At 45.5% G+C, this 26,547-nt stretch overlaps 1 protein-coding gene across 8 annotated transcripts in view; it reads right to left on the minus strand.

Annotated features, from left to right (window-relative positions):
• Positions 1 to 1,774: 1,774 nt before the first annotated feature.
• The window catches only part of EVL (Enah/Vasp-like), a 145,970-nt gene continuing 121,197 nt past the window's right edge, over positions 1,775 to 26,547 (minus strand). For 5 of the 8 annotated variants that reach the window (XM_040067556.2, XM_040067557.2, XM_040067553.2 and 2 more), the window contains exons 4-14: positions 21,621 to 21,684; positions 17,540 to 17,601; positions 13,327 to 13,556; positions 12,585 to 12,706; positions 9,718 to 9,778; positions 7,695 to 7,761; positions 6,344 to 6,410; positions 6,177 to 6,239; positions 3,868 to 3,934; positions 3,432 to 3,489; positions 1,775 to 2,379 (exon numbers count right to left, since the gene is read on the minus strand). In XM_040067556.2, the coding sequence (XP_039923490.1) occupies positions 2,342 to 2,379; positions 3,432 to 3,489; positions 3,868 to 3,934; positions 6,177 to 6,239; positions 6,344 to 6,410; positions 7,695 to 7,761; positions 9,718 to 9,778; positions 12,585 to 12,706; positions 13,327 to 13,556; positions 17,540 to 17,601; positions 21,621 to 21,684 (899 nt within the window). In that variant the 3' untranslated portion in view covers positions 1,775 to 2,341. The remainder of the gene's footprint in view (positions 2,380 to 3,431; positions 3,490 to 3,867; positions 3,935 to 6,176; positions 6,240 to 6,343; positions 6,411 to 7,694; positions 7,762 to 9,717; positions 9,779 to 12,584; positions 12,707 to 13,326; positions 13,557 to 17,539; positions 17,602 to 21,620; positions 21,685 to 26,547) is intronic. The other 3 variants (XM_040067558.2, XM_040067559.2, XM_040067560.2) reach the window with 3 other exon arrangements.

Consider the following 26,547-nt stretch of genomic DNA (forward strand, 5'->3'; position numbering starts at 1 on the left):
TGGCTCAACAAGCCCAGTATGAAAGGACACCCTTCTCTGCAGAGGCAGCTGGCAAACTGAATTACTGTCTGGGAGGAGAGAATCCTCTGGTAGTGCCACTACTGAAAATAAGTCACCTTGCACATCCCTGTCACTGGAGCTGAAGGCTGGGAACTGGCACAGTTCACAGCTAGTGATGCCAGGACTGCTCCCCTGCCCCTGTCAGCCAAGCTTCACCTTCCACCCCACACACTTTGCTCCCACTGTTAAGTGGGCCTGTGCAAACTTCAGCTTATTATGTTGTAATTACATGAGGCCTGCAAAGATAATTGAGGAAAGTAAGAAAATCCCATTTACAGCAGCTGGCTGATGTTAACACAGGAGCACACCATATCCAGGCTGCACAACGTGGTTATTACTGACCTTAGGCAGAATGCCACATTCCAAGGGAAAACATGAACCACACCAAGCACCAACTTCCAGAACATTAATTAGGATTACAGGAGAGTTTCACAAGGGAGATGTGATCTTGAGCAGCAGCAGTTTTGAAATGTACTTGCCATTATCAAGTATGCCATTAAATGGGTTTATAATTAGGAAATGCATGAGCTACTGTAAGAGGTTTATGCAACAGAGCCTTCTAATCTCTGCTGTTACTGAAGCTTGTCTGGGTTGTTCATACTGGGATGGATCCTTGTTGTGGTCCTGGGGTTGTGGCAATGTGGTGCACATCAGTTTCTGCCTGCTTTAGTTCCCATGTGAAAATCTTTATCCTGCTATTTAACCTCTTTCTTGCCTTCTGTTTGCATTAAACGGCCAACAAACATCAGTCTCAGTCTGGAGACTATTGCATTAAACTCAAGATTTCTTCCTTATTTTATCTACAGTATAACCAGACTGTGAAAAAGACTAATTTCTAAAAGGCATTTAGGTTGCTTTGAAAATGCTGAAGAACACCCCAAAACACAACAGGTAACATTTTACAGCTGACTGCCAAACAGGACATATCCTGCTTCCTCTCCTGGGTCTCCTGTAGCAGGCTGGCTGTCCCTCCTGCCTGCTACCTGCTCCACCTGCTCCACCTGCTCCACCCCTGGCTTTTAAAATAAAATCTTTATGGAAGCCTGAAGAAATGAAGGGATCTTGGAAAATACTTGACAGATTTCAATAGCTGAACTCCAATCCTTTGTCTTTTGCACGAGGTCACCAGAAGATGGTATCAAGATGACTGCCACGCAAAGCTTGCACCAGACTTGGTCAAGCAGAAATTCCCAAGGTTGCTTTGGTGGGAAGAGTGGCTGTAAAGGAAACAATTGCATGGCTTGGATGATACGACTGGCTATGCACTGTTAAGCGTTCAGTGTCCTGTACCAGCAAAGCTCAAGACCTGAACACCATTAACAAATGACTCCCCTTAAGTCCATGATCAGCAGTGCTGTGCCTGGGTTACCTTTTGTTGCCTTGTTCAGCATAAACACCTCTCTTTTATTACTGCAGATCTGCAGGAGTGCAGATGATGACCTGTGTTTTTTTCAGTGACAGCAGGAGATGTGGTAGGACTGAGAAGAGCCTTAAGCCACTGTCCTTCACCTGGTTTGGCTGAGGTTGTGGCAGCCTGTGCAGGACGTGCTGCTCAGCCAGCGATGTGAGAGGGCTGTGCAGGTGATGGCCACGTCTGCCCCTGAGAGAAGGCAGAGCTGTCACCCCACAGTGAGGAGTCACCTTCCCCTTACCACCAAGGGACACAGAAGTGCAGGAGCTCGAGGGACGAATGAAACAAAGAAAGGCAGGGCCGTGTGGACAATAAACAGTTTATTACCAATATGAACACAGATACTGTGATGCACCGACGTACCATTTTTTAATATTGTGATAACTCTGAGACAAAGAACTTGTTGGCTGACAACTAAACATGTCTCTTTCTTCTGGTGATGCCTCAATACATTTCTGTTGGCAAAGGATCTTCATTTACATTGCAGACTACTAGTAAAATTACTTTGAAGTCATCTATCAAAAGCAAATGGTTCACGTGTGTTCTTATCTACTACTAAAAAGAAAGGTAATACATTTAAATAAGCAAATACAAAATACAAAAAAGGCTGACAAATCCAATGTGCAGTGTCAGATGAAATCTAAAAAATCCAGAAATTTAAAATTTAATAATCTTTAGATTAAGACTTGTAAAATGAAGCGAATCCAAGGCAGCAGCAAGCTTCAAAGTGTGCTGAGTCTGCTAATAAAAAGGGTGTAAGAACAAAGACAGTGCCGGTGTCCTCTCTCACCATCTTGCATGACCTTGGTACACTTAGAAATGATCCAATCTTCCTAGCATTCTTAGTACCGTCCAAATGCTTTGCAATCATTATGTTGTACTGATTCTACTCAACTCCTGCCGTATGGCTAGAAAACCAAACCAGAAAGTTAGTGCACAAAGTTACATCCCAGAGTGATGGAAAACGCTAAGTACAGAGGTTGCAGAAAGTACACGCTGCTAAAAGGATGAGTGGAGGGTAAAAGGATGAGTAAGGGTAAGCAGTCAGCTGCTGGCTTGCAAACTGCAGTACTACTGTAAGAAGTTGCATCTGTGGTGTATGTGAATGCCTCATTTTGCACTGGAATGAACTAGGGAGGCTCTGAGGGCCAAGCTGCTGGGACAGTAGCGTATGGACAAGGGTCTCTCCAGCTGCAAACTGCCTCGAGGTTTTGTGAGCACACAGATCTAGGGCAAGGGCACAGGGAATGGATTTTAGCTGTTTTACAGTCTCCTCTTTTTCCCCTTCCCTGTGAATCTAAGGTGGGGAGAGCAGGGTGTGGACATGCATCTTTGTATGACCTAATGTGGCCTTCAAACAGGAATTTTGCTGTGCATTTCAGTAATGGCCTTGAAAAATACCTTCAGCTGTAAACTGCAGAGCAATTTATTAAAAAGTACTGATGCATTTGGTACAGCCTCTGTACTTTTCAATTAATTATAAAAATATGTGGCTATTTGTAAAGCTGTAATTGAGCGAAGGTCTGAAATAACTCTTCAAGCATAGGAAACCTACAGAAGATTTTTGGGAAGGATTTTGAGTTAGCTTCCTTTGTCCCCTCCTCATCCAGGTCCTGTGCGGCCAGCAAGCTACAAGTGATTTCACGCTTGCCGATTGTGATAAATTGATGTGCCATGGGCTACAGGCAGGCCCTTTCTCACCCTCCCACCTGTGAGAAACATCAGCCAGTGAATTTCTCATAGGCTGGTGGTAAAAATGCTCATCAACAGCGTAAAAAACAGCATAAAAAATGATGTAAACGCAGTGTTATGGTCAGAGCTTGTTCTTCAAATGTGTGTGTAAATCAGAGCTGTTCAGAGAAGTCTGAAAACACCAGGGAACTCTCTGTAGTTCCTATCATCTTAACTATGGAAAATTAGTCATAAAGATGAGAAAAATAATAATTTTTCTCTTTCTTACCATCAATTATCTCCTCTTTCACTTTGTGTAACTCTCTTACAACTTCCTCCAAAATTTCCTGATGAGACAAAACACAAGTCAGCTGCTCAGAATTTCCTTCTAACTGGTGGAAGAAAATGCAAATTTAACACGGTTGTGCTTGTCCCCCACCTCCACTGCTGGTCAGAGCCTAGCACTACTAACAGCTACGTCTGCACTCCCAGGCACAGATGCAGAAGTTGCTGGCATATTTACTTGCATATTTCTGTGCAGATATAATGATGAAATAGCAGTGAGATTGTGCTCTCTTGCTGCTCACCAGCTAGCCCTTCTCTAGGCACCTAGTTATAGAGGAAATCAGAAGACTGAACAGCCGTTTTGCTTGTACAGCGCATGCATGGGGGAAAATGGGTAGCTTGCCAAACCTGTAAAAGTGCAAATGACCATTTTCACTCACCTGTTTCATTCGATCAAAATCTAAGGCATCCATAGCCACATCATTGCTGCTGCTCACTGGCTTCATCCTTGAGAAATGGGAGAAAAGCATAAAAAAGCCAGTCAGTTCTCTGCAAGGTGTGCTGAGCTGCACCCACCTGATGGTGTGGATGAAATGCATCCCAGAGCGGGAGCACCTGTGTTCAAGTGCTGGACAGGATGATCCTTATTGTGCTGCTCAGGAATATCTGGCAGCCAGAGAGCAGCACTGCTCCTGTATGCACAACCTGACTCCCAAAGCCCTCAAAGATGCTGTGAACTATTCTTTTTTTTTTTTTTTTTTTTTTCCCTTTTTGTTTTTCCCCCCCCCCCCGTGTGTTGGGAATCTCAACAATTTCAGATTAGAAAATGCTGAGAGGATAAAGCCTGTGTTTTAAACACTGTATTTTATTACGGCATTTCCAATTTGCAAGGTAGGTGTCTGGTTTTCTCTCACAGTCCCTTTTCTGTACAGCAGCCCTGTCCTGGCAATCTAGGCTTTCACTGGGTGCTAAAATAAGAGTAGATCAGAGCTTGGAAAAATATTATTGGGAAAATAATAACGCACTAATCCTTTCCTTGGACTTGAATGAGTCAAGTGTGGCTTGTTGATAGTGTTATGTATCACAGTCATTTTTTATTGACTCAGAAACAAAACCAGTCTGGCCTTAATGGCTAGGGCACCTGAGTGTTATCAGTTTTTCTGCACGGTATTAGTCAGTGGGCTGAGCTATGATGACATCTGATAAAATAAATTAAGGAACCAGAAACTGTTTGCCTTTCTCTTTTAATCAGTAACTCTAAAACATTTAAAAAACTAACCATGCCATACAAAGGCTTCAAATAACTTTGCCATCATCTTTGAGCCCAAACTGGAGGCTGGTGGAGATGCAGCTGCCTCAGGAGGGTTGCTTGGTCTTGCAATCCTTCCTTGGGAAATCTTGACATTTGTCCTAGCATCCCACAGTTAATGAAGATAATAAAGAACCAAATGCCATCAAACTGATCAGGAATGGAAACAGGTCACCACTGAGAGCTTTAGAAACCTGCCCTGCTTCCCCCACAGAAGTCCTTCAAGCACTATTACTACTACTGAGCACTACTCCAGGTGCTAAACTAGGAAAGCATTTTTCCCACTGAACTCCTTCTCCCAGGATGCAATGCCCTTATAAAAGACAGCTACTGAAATGTGATGGATGCTTTAAATAGCCCATGTTTCATTCCCATTTGCAAGGAGGAAGAATTGTCTTCTTCCTTCTATTTGAAGCTCATGTATTTCCTTGAACCAACATGTTTCACTGTTTTCAGCAGAGCTGGCAAAACTATATTTTGCTATAGTAACACTGATGCATCCCTCTGAATGTTTAAGCAGAACATGTTACAGCATTTTTAACAAAGCAGCAAGTATGTGCAGATAGTTGCCATTGGCAACTTATCTCTCTCCAGACTATCAGCACTGCCGTATACCTAACAATATAAAATAAGGAATATCTCTTTGCAGTAAATACTAAACATTTGTAAGCCTGTGTTCTACCTCCTTATTCAGCTTATCCATCCATCCCAGTGTTCTGTAACACCGGGTGGTCCTGGACCAGCACGGGAAGCAAGCCTCTCTAGCTGTCCAACATCAAACCTCATCTCTGTGATTAAAAACATGGGTGCCGATCCTGAAGCTTGGCTATTCTGACTGACAGGACTTTTGGAGTCCTGCTTTAGGTTCCTTGGCTTGTGACACCTGCTAGTTTTTTGTACCCCAAGTGTCTGAAAGATCTATCTGTGGTGGGGCCTTTTTATGTCTTGATTTTATTACCATGCTTCACTCTCCTTTCTTATGCACCCACTGCAGTTGCATGGGTAGAAGAGTAACTTCCCTTATCCCAGCTGCAAGCTCTTCAGATCATTCCTGCTTTTGCTTTTTAATTTCTGCAGAGGCTGGGCAACAAAAGCTTCACCTATTGGCTGTGTCACCATGAACCTGCTGTAGAAAGACGGTCCAAAACGTGATTTCCACATGGCACAGCACTGACCCGTGTCTCTGACTCACACACACACACAGATGGTTTAAGGGCTGGTTCCAGCGTGGTTAACGCCTGTAATGCCCAAGTGAGCAGGGGGCCGTTCCCATGGAACAAACCTCTGACGTGACACCTTCACACTTTGCGCAGCGAAAGACAAAGCAGATTGCAAGAGAATGAGTAAACGACGCGGCAGAAGACGAACGCTAGTGCGGAGTGATGGGATGAGCCCAAGGACAAGCCAAGACAGTTAAGAAGCCAGGCAGTTAGCCAGTACCTAGAAGACACGTGGGATTGTGTGGGGCTCTTAGCTTCACAGCTCTTCACCACGGATGGGTTTCTACAGCAATGGAATGAAACGAGACATGAGTCGTGCGCGTGCCACAGGGACAGCGTGACCATCCCGCCTGCTGGCCAGCCGCAGGGACACCCCGTGCAGCTCACCTAGAAAGTAATGAAGATACAGGCTTTTCAACAGAATTGCTCCTTTCCCATGGCTTCTTCCCAGAGTCTGAAAAACAAACACGAAAAGTTGGTTTATTATTTTTGCTCTAAAAATAAAAATATCCTGAAGTTGGTTGTCTTATACAGCTGCTTTCATTCAGTGAAGATGAGCAACTTAGGAAAAGAACCAGGAAAATGAGATTGCTGAATGAGTGCATTTGCCTACATTATTGGGAAAGCATTGGCAGAATTCTGCTTAGTGATCCCTTTAATTAGGGACCACATAGTATTTAAACAATACTAAAAAGAAACGGAACTGGAACAGTAGGAAGAAAAGCATAAATAATTAGGAAATACAGGCTAATTGCTGCAAGGCTTACTTTATTCAGCACAATATTTATATCTTAAGTTAAGAAGTCTTAGGTTTTTTGTCTGCACAGTTGGCAGAAAATGTGGGTGTGTGTAAAATGGGGCAGTAAGACTCAACTATGCAAATGTCCAAAGAGAATTTATTTAATGTTGTGTATATCTAACTCATGGAACATTCTCAAAAAGCTGTACTACATAACCTTTGTTGCTGAAAGTGCTTCCTATCATCCCAGTTTCCTCCTAAAATGAACTGTTGGAGAGATTTGAGAACTTTATACACAAGGATTTGCTCCTCTGTGAGGTCCTAAAAGGCCTTTTTAAAGAATTACAGGCACTCGCAGGAAATCTCTAGATCTCATTTACATACACCTTTCTCCTGGCTTCCTCCCCTTCCCTTGCAAAGCACACAAGTCATGGCTTTATTCCAAAAGGAAGCTGGAATGGTTAAATAATCATTCCCTTGGGAGGGATTTCTCAGCATGCGTGAAAGCCAAGACTGATGCAGGGATGAATGTGAGTGCTCACCACTCATGTACTCAGATATAGTTATTTCAATTAATTGTAGGAAAAACAATTTCATCTGGGAAGTCTCAGAATCAGCCTTATTGCAACAAACTATTAGATTAAGGAAGAATAGCAGTTTGATATCCAGACCCCAACTGTATAAATGAGGACATCTAGACTACAAAAAGTAAAATAACATAGCCTTTTTCTTTTAGAAGATTTAGGTGTGTAATATTGAAGACACAGATCCTTAGCTACATGTCTAACTAAACTGTCTTACAATTTTCTTGACTGTAAAGCATATAAAAGTCATAATTTCTTGCTGAGTACAGTTTTTAAAACGAGGTATTTGGGAATTTTTCTGTCAGCTACTGCTGCTGCACTCAGAAGTAGGACAATGAATCCAGAGTCTAGACGTGGTGGAGAAGACTAGATTAAGAAGACAGCTACAATGCCAGCAGTTCAACTTAATTAATACCTGACGAATTTTGCTGCTGCTGGGCAGAGCCTCGTGCACTGGTTGAAGGAGAGGTGCTAGCATCATCCTATGAAGAGAAAAACAGGACATTACTGAGTTTTGGGGATGAAGTGCAGAGTCCTCTTCTACTCTGGAGACAGCTGCAGCACGTGTGGTACGAAAACAAGTTTCCTCCCTGTCTAACAGGCACTGCTGCCAAGGTACGGGCTCAAGACCATTTAAACTTTAACTTTTCTCACAAAAAATGGATGACAAAACACATCCTTTTTATTTTAGTTAATGTGGACACCTTTTCACGATTACACTCAATCATTCTTATCTCTAGATACCAAACCAGGTGAAACCACCCTAAAGTGGTGTCTGCTGTTGCCTAAATACAAACCATCCATTTCCCAAATTTAGAAACTCTCTGAGATATGGACACTGAGCCACTTAAAGGATCAGCTGCTCACATCCCAGTCTTTCACCCCAGGACAGCCACCAATACCAGAGAGAGGAGTTCAGGTACTAACAGAATGTTACTAAATCAATCAGTACTCCTCTTAAGCAGAAGACTAAACACTTCATAAGAAATCTGGACTCCTTTATCTTGGATGTATGTGTGACAGAACATAAACCCTTCATCCATATATTTGGCATGACAATATTATCTAGCAACCCTCAAAACATACTCAGGCAAGCATCAGCTCTTCATTGTAAAATGGAATTTCACCCAGTTTGAAAGAAGATACCCTGAACATGAAATGTACTCAAGGCACAAATTAAACAGATGCTCTCTAAAGCACTTTTCTAAATAGATTGGTGCTATTGAAAAGCTTGATTGAGGATATAAACTAATGTAGAGTCTCAAGGAGAGAGAGTAAGGGACAGAGAGCAGAGGCTGGCAGGTTAGAAGCTAAATGGTGCCTTTCATCTCCAAGTGTATGGTTCAAAACCAGCTTTGGGGCAAGATTAGGAGCAATGGTTGCATAGCGGGTTCAGCAGGCAAATTCCACACTTGAAGCATGCCTCGGGGGACATGCAAAAAATAGCTGCTTTTCTCCCTAAACAGTGAAAAGTGCTTATTCCTGCTCTTCCTACAAACCTTTCTGCTTGGGGCAAGACCTGGATTGTTTTAATGGATTTCCTACTGAACAGATTTGTCTTTGGAGAGAACATCTCTACGCAGGCAATATGAGGCACACAGGATGCTTTATGACCTTGTAGCCATGGTAGAAAGCCTTCACGAGGGTACTGGCTAGCAACAGGAAAGCTGAATGAGCAGCGGCCTGGAAAAGCACCATGCTGGAAAGGACGCAGTGCAAATCCTGCCCTCTCCTAAAACAGGGAAGATCTTCCACCCTTTACCAGTTCAACAGGTAAAAAAGTGTTTTCATCTGCATGTTGAACTCAAAATTCTTTCATCACATTCAGTCTACAGACTGAGTCAAATAAAAATGCTTGTATAATTGCTTTTGTGGAAGAGAAATTAATCAAAGATCCCCAAAGCTGTCCAAATTCTATCTCAGTTTAGTGTCACTACCGTGGTCACATATTTTGACTTCTGCATGATCTAATGGCTAATACAACATTTTCTGTTCTTCTACCAGGCACTCTGGGGCCTGAAGTGAGCTGATTCTTGCTTTGCATGGAGGCTGGCAATCCACAGTAACACTTCAGCTTAGCTCAAGCCTCAACTATAAAATAAGAAACATGAACTTTATCTCAAGTTAACTTGCCAGAAGGTTCAATGCACCTTCTTATAGGGCAAGAATCCCCTGTTCCCTACAACACTGGGATCAGACCATGAAATAGAGCTCATTAACCTGGTTTAGACCATACCTCCCCTATGAATAAAGCAGCTGTTCTTGTTTATAGGGTGCTGTTCCCAGGAAAGGTGGGAGCAGTTACATTTGGCTTTGGGTCAAATGTGCACATCTATTCCTGGGTCAGCATTGCTTGTTATTGCCTGCCAGAAAGGAGCACAGGACTTTGGCTTATAAGGAATCTGCAAGAGCACAACAGAGAGGAGTGTTTCACTTACGTTTTGGCTTTCCTCTTCCTTTTTGTCAGCTGGCTTGTCTGACTGCGACGCTGCTTTCCTCCTTTGCAAAGGAACGGGAGATAGGACACAGTCAACCCTCTAGAAACAATCCTCATGGGAAGACTGCTCCAGCCTTTGGTGGGTATGAAATTGGGTGAGAAAAGGAGGGCTTCTCTCCAAGGTTCAGGATGTCCTGACTCCTGGGTCCTACACAGGAGGAACAACTCACTCCCCATCAGGGGTTTCTGAGGACCAACCCTGCCCACGGCAGGCAGCTCAGGTGGGCACTGCAGTGATGACACTGCTCTCAGCCAGCTCCAGTGTCAGTTTGTCACCTCTCCTATATCCCACACCCCTGATCCTGCACAGAGAAAGGGCTGTAACAGTGCTCCCCCATGACGGGAAAACTGTCAAAAAAGCCCTTCAAGGCAGGCAGGTCTGTCCTCACTGGGAGACACTGGGCACCATTTCTGCTCAGCCAAGACCCCTTCTTCCCTCCAGGGTGGGAAAGCTCTGGCTGGAGACCATGAATCAGGAAACCAGCCCACATGCCTGGTTTTCAAGTGCCTTTGGTGAACAACAGGAGATTATTTTTGTCTCAAAACCACTTCAGAGGCAGCAGAGCTCCTGGATAGCAGTAGTGCCAGGACCAGCAGTGTTGGTGCTGCTTACAGAAGCTGAGAGAGGACCTGAGAGCCACACTCATTTCTGCTTCCCAAGAGGGGCAAAACTCTCAGAGAAGTGGCAAAGAGCTGCAATCCATCCACTGGGGAAAGTGGACATGACACTAAACAAAGATGTTCATTGTTTATTTTTGAAAAATGCATGGTAAAACTTCTTGGGTATTAGCCAAACTGGATGATGAAAAGAAAACCAAATTCTTGATTTTTAAGCCCTGTTTAAGCTCTAAGCAGTACTCCAATGGGCCAGGTGCTGAAGCTCTAGAAATCCAATTTCCCACTTTAGACCATTAGGAGAACTGCAGCTCAAGTTTCCACATGGACTTTGGCTGTGCTGAACTTTACCCTTATCCACCTGTGAAAATTACACTTAGCAGATGTTTTTTAAAACACCAATATGACAGGTGTTTCATTTAGTCTTGATTCTGAAGTGAAAAAAATTCAACTCAGGGAAAAAAAAAAAAAAATCTCAGGAAGCACTAAGAAAGGCTTCTGAGAAAAGCCTCCCCGGATATATAACTTGGAGGATTTGATGAAAAATTGACAAAAAACTAAACAAACTGAGCAGTATGCGTCTGTAGGACACAGTGCTCTGTGGAAACGATTTGCAGATATCCAACTGCATTAATAATTTTACTAGATCAGTAATTGCTTTTTGGTCTTTCTCTAATATTTACTTGATTCTTCTAATAAAAAATAAGTTGCAATTATTACAAATCTAAGTGAGGGAAATATTTGCCAGGGTGAGAGAGCAGTTAGATTTATGTCCTGCAACAAACTTAACTGGGCAGGGAGTGACAATGGCCTGTGGGTTCATTATTCTGTTTGCACTTTAGTCCTGAGGCAAAGGGCTGCTCTCACAGGGCTCAATGAATCTAGAGAGTGGTATTTTATAGCATCTGAGCTCTCATAAATGTATTTCTCCATTACTTACCAAGCATTAGACATATTCCCTGTTTCTGAGCATGGGGTTTACTGCTCAGAAAAGGCCCCCAGAGATCCTAAGCTCATAGCTCTGATTTCTGTATTGAACATACTTAATTTAAAACCAAACCAAAATTTTTTAATCTCTTGGTAATAGCAGGCAAGTACGGCAGGTAAGTACAAACTGAAACACAGTGCCAGGTTTTTCCTTTCCTTATGTCATCATGCATTAAAAGGAATTTGAAGTCAAAAGAAATCCTCTCGGTTATCAGCTTAACAGCACAAGCCCAGACTGCACCCTTGAATTGCACTTGTGTATTTCCAGGTAATTCCATGACTTTGTGGAGAAAAATTTAGGGGACAACCCTGTTGCTATCAGCTCCCTGGGAAAGGACTTAGAGATCCTCTATCTTCACAGTAGAGGCAGCACAATGCTCATGGCAGTGCAAGTGCTTTTGTTAAGATACCAGGCAAAATTGACCCCAAATACCTGAAGACACAAGATCCTACTGCCGAAAGCCATACTGGAGTATGCTTTAGCCTAGAACCACACAAGTGTGCAGAATTTCTATGTCCAAACATATGACATGTCCATTCAGCTTGCTTGCTTGGACAGAGCTAGTTACCCCAGCATCTAGTCACCAAACCTTACTTTGCCTGCAGACAGCTTTGAGTTAGGAAAGGACATTCTTGCTATAGAGCAGGCCAAGACCCAGTAAAAAACCTATAAAGATCTGTCAAGCTATTTTAATTCTGAAAAGAAAGAAGTTTACTTATTTGCTATTTTATACTGCTGGGAACTCTTTAGAGTGTTGTGTATTTATTTAATACTTTTCAAGGGATTACATACACAGTCCATGTTCAGAATTTCTTCTGAAATGAACAGGACATGGAGGAAAGTTGAAATCAATCTTTTGAGCTGAGAACTGTCGTTATACTAAGACAACATTATTTAAAAACTCCATCTCTGTGCACCCTACAACTGTACCTACCCTTCATTATTTTATTCATCCTTTTCTTTCACTATTTGTAAGTTTAAAAAATTTAGATCTAAAAACATAGCATCTTACACTAGGAAAAGGCAGACTATTTTTCCAATGCAACACTTTCCGCATTAGAAGTTGGGCAACACTGGTGACCAACATCTATGCAGGACCTGTCAAACTGCAAGCAAACACCTACTGCTAACCACAAAAATGACAGTGCCTTGTTCCACAATTTGCTGCAGATCTCACGGGGCTTTCTTGAGGTGTAAGTACAAACCTTTTTGCCAGTAATTTATTCATTTCTTCCATTAGTCCTCCTCCGCCTCCTCCACTACTTGTTCGATTGGCATCGCTCTTAGAGACCCCACTGGGGCTGGACCCTCCTGAACCATCTTCTGGCTTAAGAGAGAAATCAAGATTGGAATTAATGAAAGGTCTGCTTTACAACCACGCCCTTAATGATTAGTTTTCCCAAGTGTTAGGAACAATGATCACAATCACAGCCCAAAACCACAGATAGGATGTGTTCTGCCTTAGGAAGGAGACCCACAGGAATATTACTAAAACCAAGACAGATCTGGGAGATGCAAATATACAGGCAAATTATTAAAAAACCTCAGTGCTGTTTGTTCATAATTATGTTTATGCACGGTTTAAGCAACCCTTACCTACATGGACAGCTACTGACCAGGCCTCAACTGTGGTTTTTTGTAAGTATGGTGTAGTTTCCACCACTTAAAACAAGTGGAAACACTCACAGTACATTGGTGCACTATGTTGAAGTAATGAAATCCTGCCAATGCGAGAAGTCACAGCCATTCGCTAACTCATGTTCTCAAGAGCGTAAACTCTACCCAGCATTTCCTGCTCAGCTCTACTTGCGCTGCAAAGTCACAATCAGAAGCTGACCCAGCCGAAGCGCGTGTGACTCTGGTTTTGCAGGCCGTAACACCAAGCTGTGCCAGGCTTTCCCGCAGCAGAGAAGAGCCCGTCGGGGAGTCCCAGCGGCACCTCCTTACCCGCTGAACTCTCCTTAGTTTGGCACCAGCCAGAGCTGCCGCGAGCCCTGACACTGACCCATCTTCAGCGCCAGCCCCTTGGCCGGCGCCGGCTGGCAGCGGGGGCGGCGGGGGCGGCGCGGCTCCCAAGGGCGGCGGAGGGACTGGGGGGGGTGGCGGAGGCGGGGGCCCCCCAGATGAAGCAGGGATCACAGGAGCACCACTGGGGTGGCCAGGTGGAAGTGACGGGCCTGAAATGCAGAGAGTAGGAATTAAACATGAGGCACCACCTCCTCCAGCCCGCAGAGAAGGTCACGTTCCCGCTCCCAATGCCGTGGCCTGACAAGTGGTCAATGCAAGGAAGCACCACGCAAGTGAAGAATGGGAACAGGCGCTGGTATCAATGGTCAGCCTGCTACACTTGTGTCCTCCTGAGAGACCCTGCCACTGACAGTCTTCTCCCTCCTCTTCTCCCCAGCTGGGCTAGTGTTTAATTTTGTGTCAGAATCAGAACACAGACAATGCTTCCCAATTCATAATTCATATTCTTTTGCTTCTCCCACAGTTTTCTATATGGAGATAAACTCCATGGACTTTGGTTGACATCAGCTTTTCAGGAGAATTGTGGGCTACAGTGACACATCCTCCTCAGCCAGTTTTGCAGAATAACCAGGGAAGACTCCAGCTCCAAGCACCCCAAGGTTCTGCAAAGCTCCCCTTGGCAGCAGCCTGTTGGGAGGGCTGAAGGTAACTCCATTGCAGTGTTTTACCTGTCTCTAACAGGTCAGTTGAACAAACACACCTCCCCAAGGGTATTTCCCTGTGTACACTCTGCCAGAATAAGCTGTTCTTGGTATGGATTCACAGCTTCAGCTGTTCAGTAAGAGTTACTTTGAAAGACAGGTGGGTTTTGACTGAGAAATATTTGGAAACCGTATTTAACATTTACAGCTTGTTTTTCTTCTTATCTAGGTTTTCTTATAATACTGCCTTATTTCTGTGGTTACTTCTGCCATTATTTCACACTCCCAATTCCATTCTTCAAATGAACCATAGCTGCTATTAGAAATACTTTAAACATTTCAAGCCCTCTTTCGTTCATGAACATGAACGAAATAGCTCGTAATTCATTGTGGGTACATTTAATTGCAAAACTACACCCACCTAATTAGAGGGCAGCCTCAGGCAAAAATCGAACTGAGTCAAAATAATGGAGTGATGTGAGTTTAAAATAACTTTATTGAACTAAGTGGATTTCAAGGACTTACATCAGCTGAAGGACTGAGCCTCCAGTGGTTACAGTAATACTTTTAGCAGAAAGTAAAAGGAAATGTCTCAGTTTTCTTCCTTTTCTAGGCACACCACTTCAGCATGATATGTGGTTATAAACCTGAATAGATCCAAGTCACAAAGCATAACGCTCTGAATTACAAACAGGCATTGCTTGCAAATTGTTCTCACTCTGCAGGCTTCAGACAGGCACAAGAAATCAAGACCATATACAAAGTGGCCAGACCCAAGCCCGTGATGGGCCTTCCACGAGAAAAGTTTGCTGGAACAGCAACAGTGACAAGCCCACAACTATAAATGCAGTGAATACCAGGAAGAGAGTTTCTTGAATTAAATAAACTGCCCAACCACAGGGGATTCTGGGTATCTTAAACAAAATCCACGTTCTATGTTTCACTGGTAACAGAAATACCAATTAACAAAAAGAGTAAAAATCACAACCTTTACCAGTATTCCTACACAGAGAAGAAATCTACCACAGACCTGGCCTCCAGCTTCAGAAGAGCCCATCCCCTGAGTGGACCAGCTGAAAATAGGTTCTATATGAAGGTCTTTGAAACAATTTGACTCTGCTGAATGACAAAGATCTAAGTCTGGGACAATACAGTATGAATATGCATTGCAACAACCCAGCTACAGGGTCCTGGTTCTGTAATTCTTACTTTTTGCCTTGTCCCAGGACCATTCCGGAGTGATTTTGATATTTTTCCACCCCAGTTTCAGAAATCACATACAGCAGGAGTAGCTTTGGGTCTCTCAGCCCTTTTTCTATTGGTCAGGGGCAGTGCCAAGCAGGCTTTTTGAACAGGTGACAGCTGAGGCTTTACACAGGTCGCAACTCATTCAAAATCAGTACTTACTCAAGTGGGCAATGGCTGATGATGTGATGTAAGGAGGGGTCCTCCTGGGCATAGCCACCTCAGACACAGCAGCGTGAGGGGGAGGCAATGGAAGACAGTGTGACACGGGCTGACGCCACTGCTGTGCGCGACAAGGTGGCAAATGGGAGGATGGGGAGGGAGCCTGGCCAGGGGAGCTGGGGGGGGCTGGTGATGGTGGGCAGCGGGGAGCAGGGTGTAGCTCCTAGGTGTGGAAAGAAGGACCCCTCCACACTTTTCACCTGGGTTCCAGGGGAGCCTAAAGCAATTTGTTCCTCAGGATGGCCGTTCAGGGGTACATTTGCTGAGGTCTCCCACCCTGCTTTATCTGTGCATGCCTTGAGCCTGTCAGGTGGGACAGGAATCACGGGCAGGATGGTGGGACCACGTGGCTGCGGGACGTCACCTCTCTGCAGAGATGGTGCATTTGTGGCAGAGGGAGAAGAAGACTGAGGAGAGCAGGAAAGAGAAGAGCCCCTGAGAAGCTGGTGAGAGGGAAAGGGAGAATGGGAAGGATGGAGGGGCGGTGGAGACAGCGAGGTTCGCCTGATGCCTGGCATGACAGTCCTGCCATTTGGGCAGGGTGGAGGGGAGGAACCTGGGGCTGTGGGCAGCTCAGAGGCCGAGTGCCTGTGCAGGAATTGCAAGGGCTCTCTGGCTCTCCCCTGGGATAGGAAAGGGGACTGACTAGCGGGCTCAGGGACAATGGGTGCTGGAGAGACAGTGCTGGCTTGAGGTAGTGGGGGGAGCACAACACCAGAGGCAGCAGCACCGCTGTTGCTAGAGGCAGGAGGAGGAGACTGGGGATGGGAGAGGGGAGAGCATATGCTTGGTTGAAGGGTGGAAACTAAGAGAACAGAAAAGACAAATGAAAAGAACAAGGTGGGTACGCAGGAAGAAACGAAACCAAGGCCAGGTGGAACGGAGGAAAAGGAACCGTGAAGTAAACGCAAACAGAAACTCAAACAAAGCAAAGAGGAGATGGTGTAGGCACCAGCTTGGGGATTTCCAGCCCTCAGCAGAACTGCAGGGGTGTGCAGAGCAGAACCCTGGCAGCACAGGATGGGCTGCATGCTCTGGTGCCAGCGAGGCTCCTCCAAACCCCACGTGAATCTGAGTCAGGATCACGAGCATCACCTTTGCACCAGGGACAGGTGCATGGGACAGGCTGAACACAGAAGTGGCCACCTTGTAGGCAGAGAGGGAACAGCCAGCAGCCCCTAGGAGCCATGTCCCAGTCCTTTTGGATGCCAAGGCAGGATTTTGGCTAAGTTCCCTATACTGAACAGCACACTAACCTCTGCTGAAACAAGAGTCCAACTCTTTCTGTCACCAAAGGCATGTGAGCTGGTTTCTAGTCAAAAGGTTTAACAGCTGAGGAAAAACATTTCACTTATGTGGCCAGATGAACTGAAAAAACGTGCCCACAACTAAAGCCCAAACACAAGATGGCCATCTCAGCTTGCTTGCTCTGCCTCCTTTCAGAGAGGCAAAGCCATACTTTGTAGCTATAAACTATTCCTGTCATCTCCTCTCCTCTTAATATGCTATAGAAGATTTCTGTAAGGTCATTAAATATATATTTTTTTCCCATTAAGTTCACAGAAGACTTCATGATCACAAAATCCCCAATGAAGGGCATCTAGAGCTGTATCTTTGTTTGGTGCTGCAGGGCAAGGGGAAGTGCCTGAGCACATCAACTCCCCCGTGCTGACATTCCCTGGAAACACAGAGTCACTCTTGTGGTGCCTGTGCTACCTGCTCTCCTTGGGGTGTGGAAGAAGCATGGCCAGGCTCTCTTGGCACACCTAAAATGCCACTCAGCTGCACAAGTTTTGCCAAGTGCAAAACCTGCCTAGCTCCACCTGCATGCCTCACACCTGAGCCCCTGCAAAACAACACAACCGTGCCCAAACGCAATTAAGTCTCTAGCTGAATATCTGATCTTTAAATTGTAACTATAACCACTTTTAGCAGCCTAGGTTTTGTACAGCACCCCACAAACCCCAACAACAGCAAGAGGAGACCTTCAGGGAGAGACTGTATCTGCTTGATTTGATACGTGCCTGTGGTAGAGGTTCTTCTTTCCAGAGATTCCTGGCGCTGTTGCTGTTGCTCCATCACTTGTCTAAAACAGCAATGAAAAAACCCTTGGTCATTAGGTATTCCCTATAATTTTGAGCAAAAGCTTTATACCCTGAGAAGCATTGTGTGTCTGGGGAGACAGCTGACCCCATGATATGGAGATGGGTCTGATTTCACTTGCCCTGGCCGCAGCAGTGCCAGTTCACACATTGGGAAGCTCAACCAGGACATGGCCCTGCATGGACCAGACACTGCAGGGGTTGTTGGATCCATTTAAGATAACTCCTCAGTGGCTCTGCACAAGGAAAAGGCAGTGCCCAATGCCCAGGAGAGCACAGCAAACATGCATGCTGTTAACCTGAAGTGTATGAGCATAGCAAGGAAAGACTAAGTGGCTTTTCACATAAACTCACAGAATCATGCATTGGATAAGGTTGGAAGGGAGCACTGGAGGGCATCTAGATGAACCTCCCTGCTCAAGCAGGATCCCCTGGAGGACACAGTCCCTAGGATTCTGTCCAGACAGCTTTTGAGTATCTCCAGGGAAGGAAATATTCAAAATGACACAGTCCAGAATCTTTTATGGATCAGGAGCCCAAAGCACTTGTAGAATATTAGCATATTAGAATGAAAATATAGCGAAGCTGCATCTGCATTTTGGTGCTGACTGTACAAAGCCTCTGTTAGTCCAGGTGCACATCCAAGTCCTTTTTGGCACTGGCCAGCCCAGCTGACAGCCCCAGCACCACCAGGAAACCGCTGTGTTTCCTCTGCAAACACCCATCACTGCCCTGCCCTGCTGCTCCTTCGGCACCTTCCCCCCAGGAGCTGCCAGCTCCCTGCTGCCCGGCAGGGAGAGCCTGGGACAGGTCTGCAGGGATGTGCAGTCCCAGGGATCCACCAGCCTGGGACAGGTCTGCAGGGATGTGCAGTCCCAGGGATCCACCAGCCTGGGACAGGTCTGCAGGGATGTGCAGTCCCAGGGATCCACCAGCCTGGGGACAGGTCTGCGGGGATGTGCAGTCCCAGGGATCTGTCAGCCTGGGACAGGTCTGCAGGGATGTGCAGTCCCAGGGATCCACCAGCCTGGGGACAGATCTGCAGGGATGTGCAGTCCCAGGGATCCATCAGCCTGGGGACAGGTCTGCAGGAATGTGCAGTCCCAGGGGCCCATCAGCCTGGGGACAGGTCTGCAGGAATGTGCAGTTCCAGGGGCCCATCAGCCTGGGGACAGGTCTGCAGGGATGTGCAGTTCCAGGGGCCCATCAGCCTGGGGACAGGTCTGCAGGGATGTGCAGTCCCAGGGGTCCACCAGCCTGGGGACAGAACTGCAGGGATGTGCAGTCCCAGGGATCCACCAGCCTGGGGACAGAACTGCAGGGATGTGCAGTCCCAGGGATCCATCAGCCTGGGACAGGTCTGCAGGGATGTGCAGTCCCAGGGGTCCACCAGCCTGGGACAGGTCTGCAGGGATGTGCAGTCCCAGGGGTCCACCAGCCTGGGGACAGGTCTGCAGGGATGTGCAGTCCCAGGGATCCACCAGCCTGGGGACAGGTCTGCAGGGATGTGCAGTCCCAGGGATCCACCAGCCTGGGGACAGAACTGCAGGGATGTGCAGTCCCAGGGATCCATCAGCCTGGGACAGGTCTGCAGGGATGTGCAGTCCCAGGGATCCATCAGCCTGGGACAGGTCTGCAGGGATGTGCAGTCCCAGGGATCCATCAGCCTGGGACAGGTCTGCAGGGATGTGCAGTTCCAGGGGCCCATCAGCAGGGGTCTGCTCTTGTACGCTGGACCGCTTCTGCAGGAAGGGATGTTCCTGACCCTTGCCACAAACCCACCTTCACTTGGCTCCTCTTAAAAAAACCTGATAGCCAAAAACCAGACAGCTTGCCAGGCTTCTCAGAAGGTGCACAGATATGCACTAAAGATTTCAGCAATATTAAAACACAGCTCTGAATTTGCTTTGCTGAAGCACTAGTAATAAAATTTATTACCATTTTCTTCCAAGTTTCTAGGTCAAATTTGCACTAATTAGTTTCATTTATCTTTAGACCAGTCTTCACTGCACAGTTTTCTCTTTTCTCAACAGCTTTGCTTCATGGTCAGTAGAGTAAAGCAAGCTAACTCTAAGTAACATTTCTGTTTTGACTCCTTGCACAGTATTTTAAGACACCTGCCTGTTACATTTTTACTTGTACTTTCCAGAGTCTGCAATGCTCAGCAATTCTTATTTATATACCAATAGAAGCTTTTAAAAGTTGTCCATAAAAATAAAGTTCTATTATGTGGGAAAGAAAGAATATCTCAATTTGCAAGACAAATTTTCCGTGTTTCATATCTAGTTCAATATATGGGAAAGGAAAATACATGATTTTGCTGTGGAGTCCCAAAGTGGTTTTATGTTCAGGACATGCAATCCATGCAATTTCTAGAAAAATGCAGGTTTCTGGGAAAATTATCATATGTGCAAAGGTGAATCACTTTTGAGAAAGTCTTGGTTGATTCAACTGGTGCCATTTAAGCTATGACACATTAAACCAAATAAATAGAAATCTTTACTTCAGTACATACCCCAGCTCTTTTTTGATTGTTATGGATGCAACAGCATCAATTTCACTGCTAAAATTTCAATTGTTAACACATGTATTAAGAATTTCCTGAGTATACTGTCCCCTACCTTAGCCTGGCATTTATTACCAAAATTCGATGATGGACAACTTAATACACACATTTTCCTGATTAAATCTGGGGAAAATTCTAGGTTTATCTAGAGAACCAACCTGGAAAATTCCAGTTGACAGAATCGGAAAGAAATGTGGGTAAAACACCCCCAAATCATTAGAGCTGCTGCAGAACAGATTGAGGTGCAGGGTGCAAAAATCCAAACCAGGGGTTGGCCACTGCCACTTGAAGTCACTGGGGGTCATCCCAGCCCTTTCTGCCCTTGGTCAGAGGCAGTTTATACGTGCCAAATGCACCGTCCCACACATGCTAAAAGGAGAAGTTCTTAAACTCTTAGGAAGTCAAATTTATTCCAGCCGAACTAAATAAAGCCTGGGATTGGCACAAGGCTACTTAAGGAGTATGCAAGGAGTAAAGTACAAGAGAGGGCAATTCACACTCTGACTTAAAAAGATATTCTCTAAACATTCGTGTAAAGATCTCTAAAATCCTTTTAAACAGACAAATTTGCAGGGTAGATACCATAACTTAATTTCCTTCCTGCTCATAAGTTGTTAAAAAAAAACCCCTAGGCTTAAAATTAGGTCTGCTCTCTGCTTAAAGAATGCATCAGCATAATTAAAGCTGAAAGTCCTCTAGTGCAGATGCAGTAATATGTAACTGCATCTACTGGCATGTCTTATTCCACTCCAGTGGAGCAAAAGAAGCTTTCCTAGGGCCATGTGCCCCGTAGCAGTCAAATAATACCTACCCAGAGGGCTTTTACTGTCTCTAAACAAAAAAGAATAAATAAAATATTTTTATTCTAACATAGTTAAGCTGCTCACATTTTAAATGTAGAGAATAGACACCCAAACTAGAGACCTGAATGACATATGGTGTGCAGAATCAGTGACTTCCACAGGTTAAAGGAAGAGCTGGACTAGGTTTTTCAGGAAGACACTGGGAGAGGCAGTATTGCCTGCCTTGCCATGAGCAGGGGCTCTCTGCCCTTTATGATAACTCTGCTATCCCAAAGTAAATCTCAGAGTGAAATATCATCACTGCTCACCTGTTTAACAGTCATGGGTCAATCCCTACTAAAGGTCCTTCACAGTTATTCATAAAGGTGCAGAAAACGAGTTTCCCTACTTTCCTTATAGTTTTTGGAGGCAGAGAGACTCCTGAGTACCTACCAAGCAAAGAGTTTACCTTGAGTGTGAACTTTAGCTCACTTCACCCTTTAACAGTCATTACAGAATCATTAGCAATAATTAGAAAACGTTCAGAACCAGTTTAAAATATGTACAAGTAAAAAGAGCAGTGCTTGCTGGTGAACAAGGACTGCATGTTCATCCAAGCTACAAACTAGAACTCTGCCACAGCTGATTAACTCACCTTCTCTGTGCTTCCATCTCATCTGGAGATGGACCATTCTGGATCTGGCGCTGGGCAGCTGGACCTACAGAAAAAAATGAGAAAATGCTATTAAGAAAGCAAATGTGTCTGACCTAAAAAACCAGTGCCACTCAGATTGTTCCTCCACCTCACTATGACAGAAAAACCTCAAGCATTATTGTCTTCTCTTTGCTTTATTATTATTTTTAGGTCTTTTTGTTTCCTATTAGATAATTCATTGTCTCCTGTACACTTTTAATCCCACTAGGAGAATCCAGGGGCTAAATGTGGGAGCCGATTTGTCCAGAAACTTGGCACCACGGTTGCTGCAGATTACATACTAATCCCTTGGTGATGTGAAGACCTGCAGCATTGCAAAAGTTGTCCTGTAAAAGGACAGCCCATTGCACTGGGATGCATTTTTAGCTTTGACATGGTTCAGCTCCAAACTTCAAGTACTATTATGTGCTTGCACAGAAATTCAACCACCTTGCTGAGTCTGGGAGCACGCATTGTGCTAAGTTGTGCTGTTCTGATGCTGAACTGGCATCAAAAGCTGCCTGATGGAAGGTGCCAAGAGATGCAAAATTAAACAAGACTTTCACAAAGGTAGCTTTTCTTTTTACAGTGCTGTGAACTTGTGCTTCTGGGAGATCTACATAAAGCTGAGCTTTCACTGGCACCCACCAACAGAAGCTGACTATGCATGTGAGCATTTAAATCACATCTCCTCTCTTGATTGATCATTTAATCTCTGTTCTCAGACGTTTAATCAAGGACACTGAGACTACATGCCATTTTCAGAAAAAAAAATTACTCCAAAAATAAAAATAACTATTGGCAACATAAGTGGTCGTGCATTTATTGCGAGGGTTGTTCCATTCATTTGAGGAGGTGGGGTTCAACTGGGATTGAACAGATAAGATTTCTATTAAATCCAACAGCAATTTTCCTGATAAACTGGGAAGGAGATCAGTTGTGTGCAGGAAATTTTTATGCCTACCTTATTTTTTCAAGTGTAAAACTTCACCCTTTTAAAAATTATCCAACAAGAGCAAATCAGAATTAAACACTTAGAAACCTAAATATGTCACTCTCAAGTTGTTAAGCATATTTATCTCTGTATTCTTTATGCATTACTGTCAGGCTGAATGTGATCTGAAAGCCAGTTAGGGAGTAAGAAAACAGCAAAGATGGCAGAAATGCATGGTAGTCAAAAATTCCAGAGCATTGACTGATCCTGAGGAAATCGTGCATACTTTTGAAATGTGCTTAAGGACTAACATTTAAAGTTAGGGTACACAGAACATTCTGAAAACCAGGCCTGTGTCTTCTAATTTTGGGTCTCCCAAAAATGAAGCCAGTGCCAACCACTAAGCCAAAAGCCCTGACATTTAAAAATTATCCTATTCTTGGGCACGATGTGAAGACAGTTCACTTCTTTAATGACTCATGACTGACAACTTAGTGCTGTTTATCACGGGGCTTTGGCAAACTATTTAGACAGAAACGCCACATTTTGTAAAGACCACGCGGAACAATGAACGTGGGGGAGCGGGGGGTGGCTTGTTTCGGGAAGCAAGCCTCAGGGAAAAAAATTAGCGAATGTTTGGGAACCCCAGAGCAGGCGGCTCAGGTGAAAGGAGTTTAAGGTGTAGCAAGGATCGTCTCAGAAACTACACGTGAGGAAGCCGGGGACAGCTTTGAGCCTGCTCAGCCGCAGCTCACGGACACGGAAGGCAGGGATTAATTTCACGCTCGATTCTGTACATGCCTGCTCTGCCGTGCACGTACAGCAGGCAGCTGCGAGGCTGAGGGGCTTCAACTCAACTGGATTTCTGGGCACAATTCCCCTCCACGCCTGTAGGAATTTCTCAGACAGAGGCAGATATGAACAGCGAGCGCTCTTGGTGATGCCATCCTCGTTTGAAGATGCTTCTCTGGTTGCCCTGCGAGCTTCCTCTGACCCTGCCAGCCCCTGGGAACAGCCTCACCGAGAGGAGCACTTCTCAGCACAATGACCAGGAGGAACAGTTTTGCAAACTGACCCGTTTGCAGCTTCGCAGCTGCTGCGAGCCACGTTTTTAGCGACTAATTAAAGCAGGAGATACTCCGTGTTTCCTCGCTTCGCTGCTCTGCAATAATTAACCGCGCTTTTACACAAGCATCTTGTGATTCAGCTGAAGGCGGATCTTGGGAGCGCACAGATGTTTTCCGCGTTTATTTCTCCCCTCCTCCTCAGGCACGCCAGCAGCCTCTCTGCCCTTGCCCAGCCGTCCCCACAGGCAGCCAGGGGCAACTCCCGGCGCCGGGCGCAGCTTTCTGCGGGCTGCCGAGGTTTCCGTGCGCCGGGGGCCGCTCCCGCACCGCCGCGCAGCGACGGCCACGCCGGCCAGAAGGCGGGAACAAAGCCGGCCCCGACGGAAAAGCCATGCTCCGGCTTCCACTCGCGCCAGGAAAGCACGAGCAGACGGGAACAATGCCATCCTTTCTCTGCCGCTGGAGAGGCTCCAAGCGATGTTTCTTTCCCCTCTTTGGCTACAACCCCAAGCAACGCTGACTGCATACGCGTAGAAAACTATCAAAACCATTTATTTCTCTGAGCAACCAGTATTTTGTGCTTCTTCAGTACAGCAGGTCGAATCTAACACTCTTTCATTCATCATACAGAATGGAAGCAGCCCCTGGTTGGGGTTTCTGCAGCTCGTACAAGCTCCATGGTGCTTACGGACCAGTGTGGTGGGCTAAGGAAAGGGTCCAGAGTCAGAGCTGAATTAGAAATACATATGGGCTTCAAATTCATTATATTGAAAATTTTTGTTTTGCATATGAGAAAAACATGATGATTTCCTTTAAAAAAAAAAAAAAAAACACAAAACACAAAACCACAAACAAACACACACAAACCCCCAGCAGATTCTGGGAGGAAAGGAGGTGTCACAGAGACAGACAGCTCTCCCTTGTTGTTTGACGATTCAAGCACACACTTGGATTGTGGGAGACTGGTTCAGCCATCAGGTCTGACCTGTCATCGTTTATATTCAGGCAGTGTGACATAAACTCTTGCTTTTACTGACAAGAACAAGAACGGAAGAAATCCTTCCAGATTACAAGATTCTGCAAAGCTTTTTCTTTCAAATAAATTGGCATTTTCTGTCAAAAAACCCCAATGCATCAGTTGTTGAAAGCATTTCTGACTAATGTCCTTGTTCAGGTGCAGCCTGGGCCAGCGTGCAAACCCACGCCGGGACTCAGCTGGGCAGGGCATTTTTCTGGGTTCACCATAACCCCTCTTTCTCCCCGTGCACTTGGGGTTCTTTGCCCGACTGCCAGCAGGCCAGCCCCACAACGAGGTGTGACATCCAGTGGGTGCTGTCCCCGCTGCAGCCATGGCTGTGCCCACCTGCCACCACTTCCCCATGCGCAGCCTGCCTGTAATTTTAGCTCTCCTGCCGCTGTTGGGCAATCACACTGCTGCTGCTGCAGAGCCTCTGCCAGCACTTTAACACCTGCCTCTGCCCAGAGGACCTCAGCTGCTCGCTCCTGGTGGGGACCGTCCTTGCTGGAGATGTCCTGGCACAGCCACAGCCACCATAAAGCTCCTGGAGTAGCGGGCACTAGAATAGGAACAACAGTGCTGGTGGCTAGCTGTGCTAGTGACACTCAAACTCATTACTAGAGACAATTATCCTGGACAAAGCACTGATCTAATTGGCCTAGATAAAGCCCGCAGATAAAGCAGGGTGCCTACGCTATTCCTCAGGCCCAAGCGAGCACAGCCAGAGTTGGATGACACGGCAGGTCAGACAGACCTAACTTTCCACGGCGAGTTGAAGGACTGAGAAGAGGGAACACTGCTCCCTGCACTGCCCCTGCAGCTGGGCAGAGCCAGGGGCCCCTCCAGAGCGCTGCCACGCTGCCATGGCACTCCTGGGACGGGGCCGGGGCTCCACGTGTCCTGCTCCTGCCTTGTCCGGCGTGACGTGCAACGGCACCCGCGCAGAGAGAGGGAGCACACCCCACTAAGGGAGTACGGTGTCACAAAGCCAGCTTTCAGGCAGCTTGCCTCACTCCAGTTTAAACATTAACTTGAAACAGAAGGAGTTTCAGAGAGTGTTACTCACGGGCTGGGTGCCTCGGTAGCATTTTAACAGAATACGTGAAATGCCTTCTAGAACATCATTTACACACGGACCAAACTTCTCCTCTGAGGACTGCAAAGAACTTTATCAGCCTTAATTAAGCTTCACCAATGCTAAGAGGCAAAAGTGACTCGATTACACTGAGGCCATGTCTGCACAGATAAAATCTGGTTGCATCGATTTACCTAGAGGTGAGATTTGCTACTGACACAGTCAAAACCATGTAAAAGGTCACCTAGGGCATTCTTATTCTGATGCAGACCAAATTTGGTTTGACCTGAGGCAAGCAGAGTGCGGGGAAAGGAGCATTTCCAGCTGTGTGCCAGAAACCCTTCACTACTTCCCTTCCTTGTTCCTTGGTGACCAGCAGTGCTGTAAGTCTGTGGCAGAGCAGAGTAAAACACGTCCTCATCCCCAGCAATGCTTCATATAACCTCAGTTTACCTTACACCACACTGGACAAGGATCTATCAAGTACCAGCTCTTAGCCGAATTCTAGAAATTCCCATCTTAGAAACTATTAAAAGCACCATTCCCAAAATCGTCACTGCTTTGCTTTTATCTTTTACCTTTTACCTCTAGATTACTTTAATCTAACATGAAACAGGCCCTGCTTAAAGTGAAAGAAGGGTGTGAGCACACGGGGCCTGTATGAAGTCTGTTCATTTGAACTAAAAACTGATTTAACATTCACTGCTGAAACTTTCTGATGCAGATAAGATTTAAGGACAGTGACAGAGCTGGAAAAACAAGCCTTGTATTTAACATGGGAGTGCCTTACCCTC

The sequence above is a fragment of the Hirundo rustica genome, chromosome 6 (assembly GCF_015227805.2).
Source record: "Hirundo rustica isolate bHirRus1 chromosome 6, bHirRus1.pri.v3, whole genome shotgun sequence".
In the NCBI taxonomy this organism is placed as follows: Eukaryota; Metazoa; Chordata; class Aves; order Passeriformes; family Hirundinidae; genus Hirundo; species Hirundo rustica.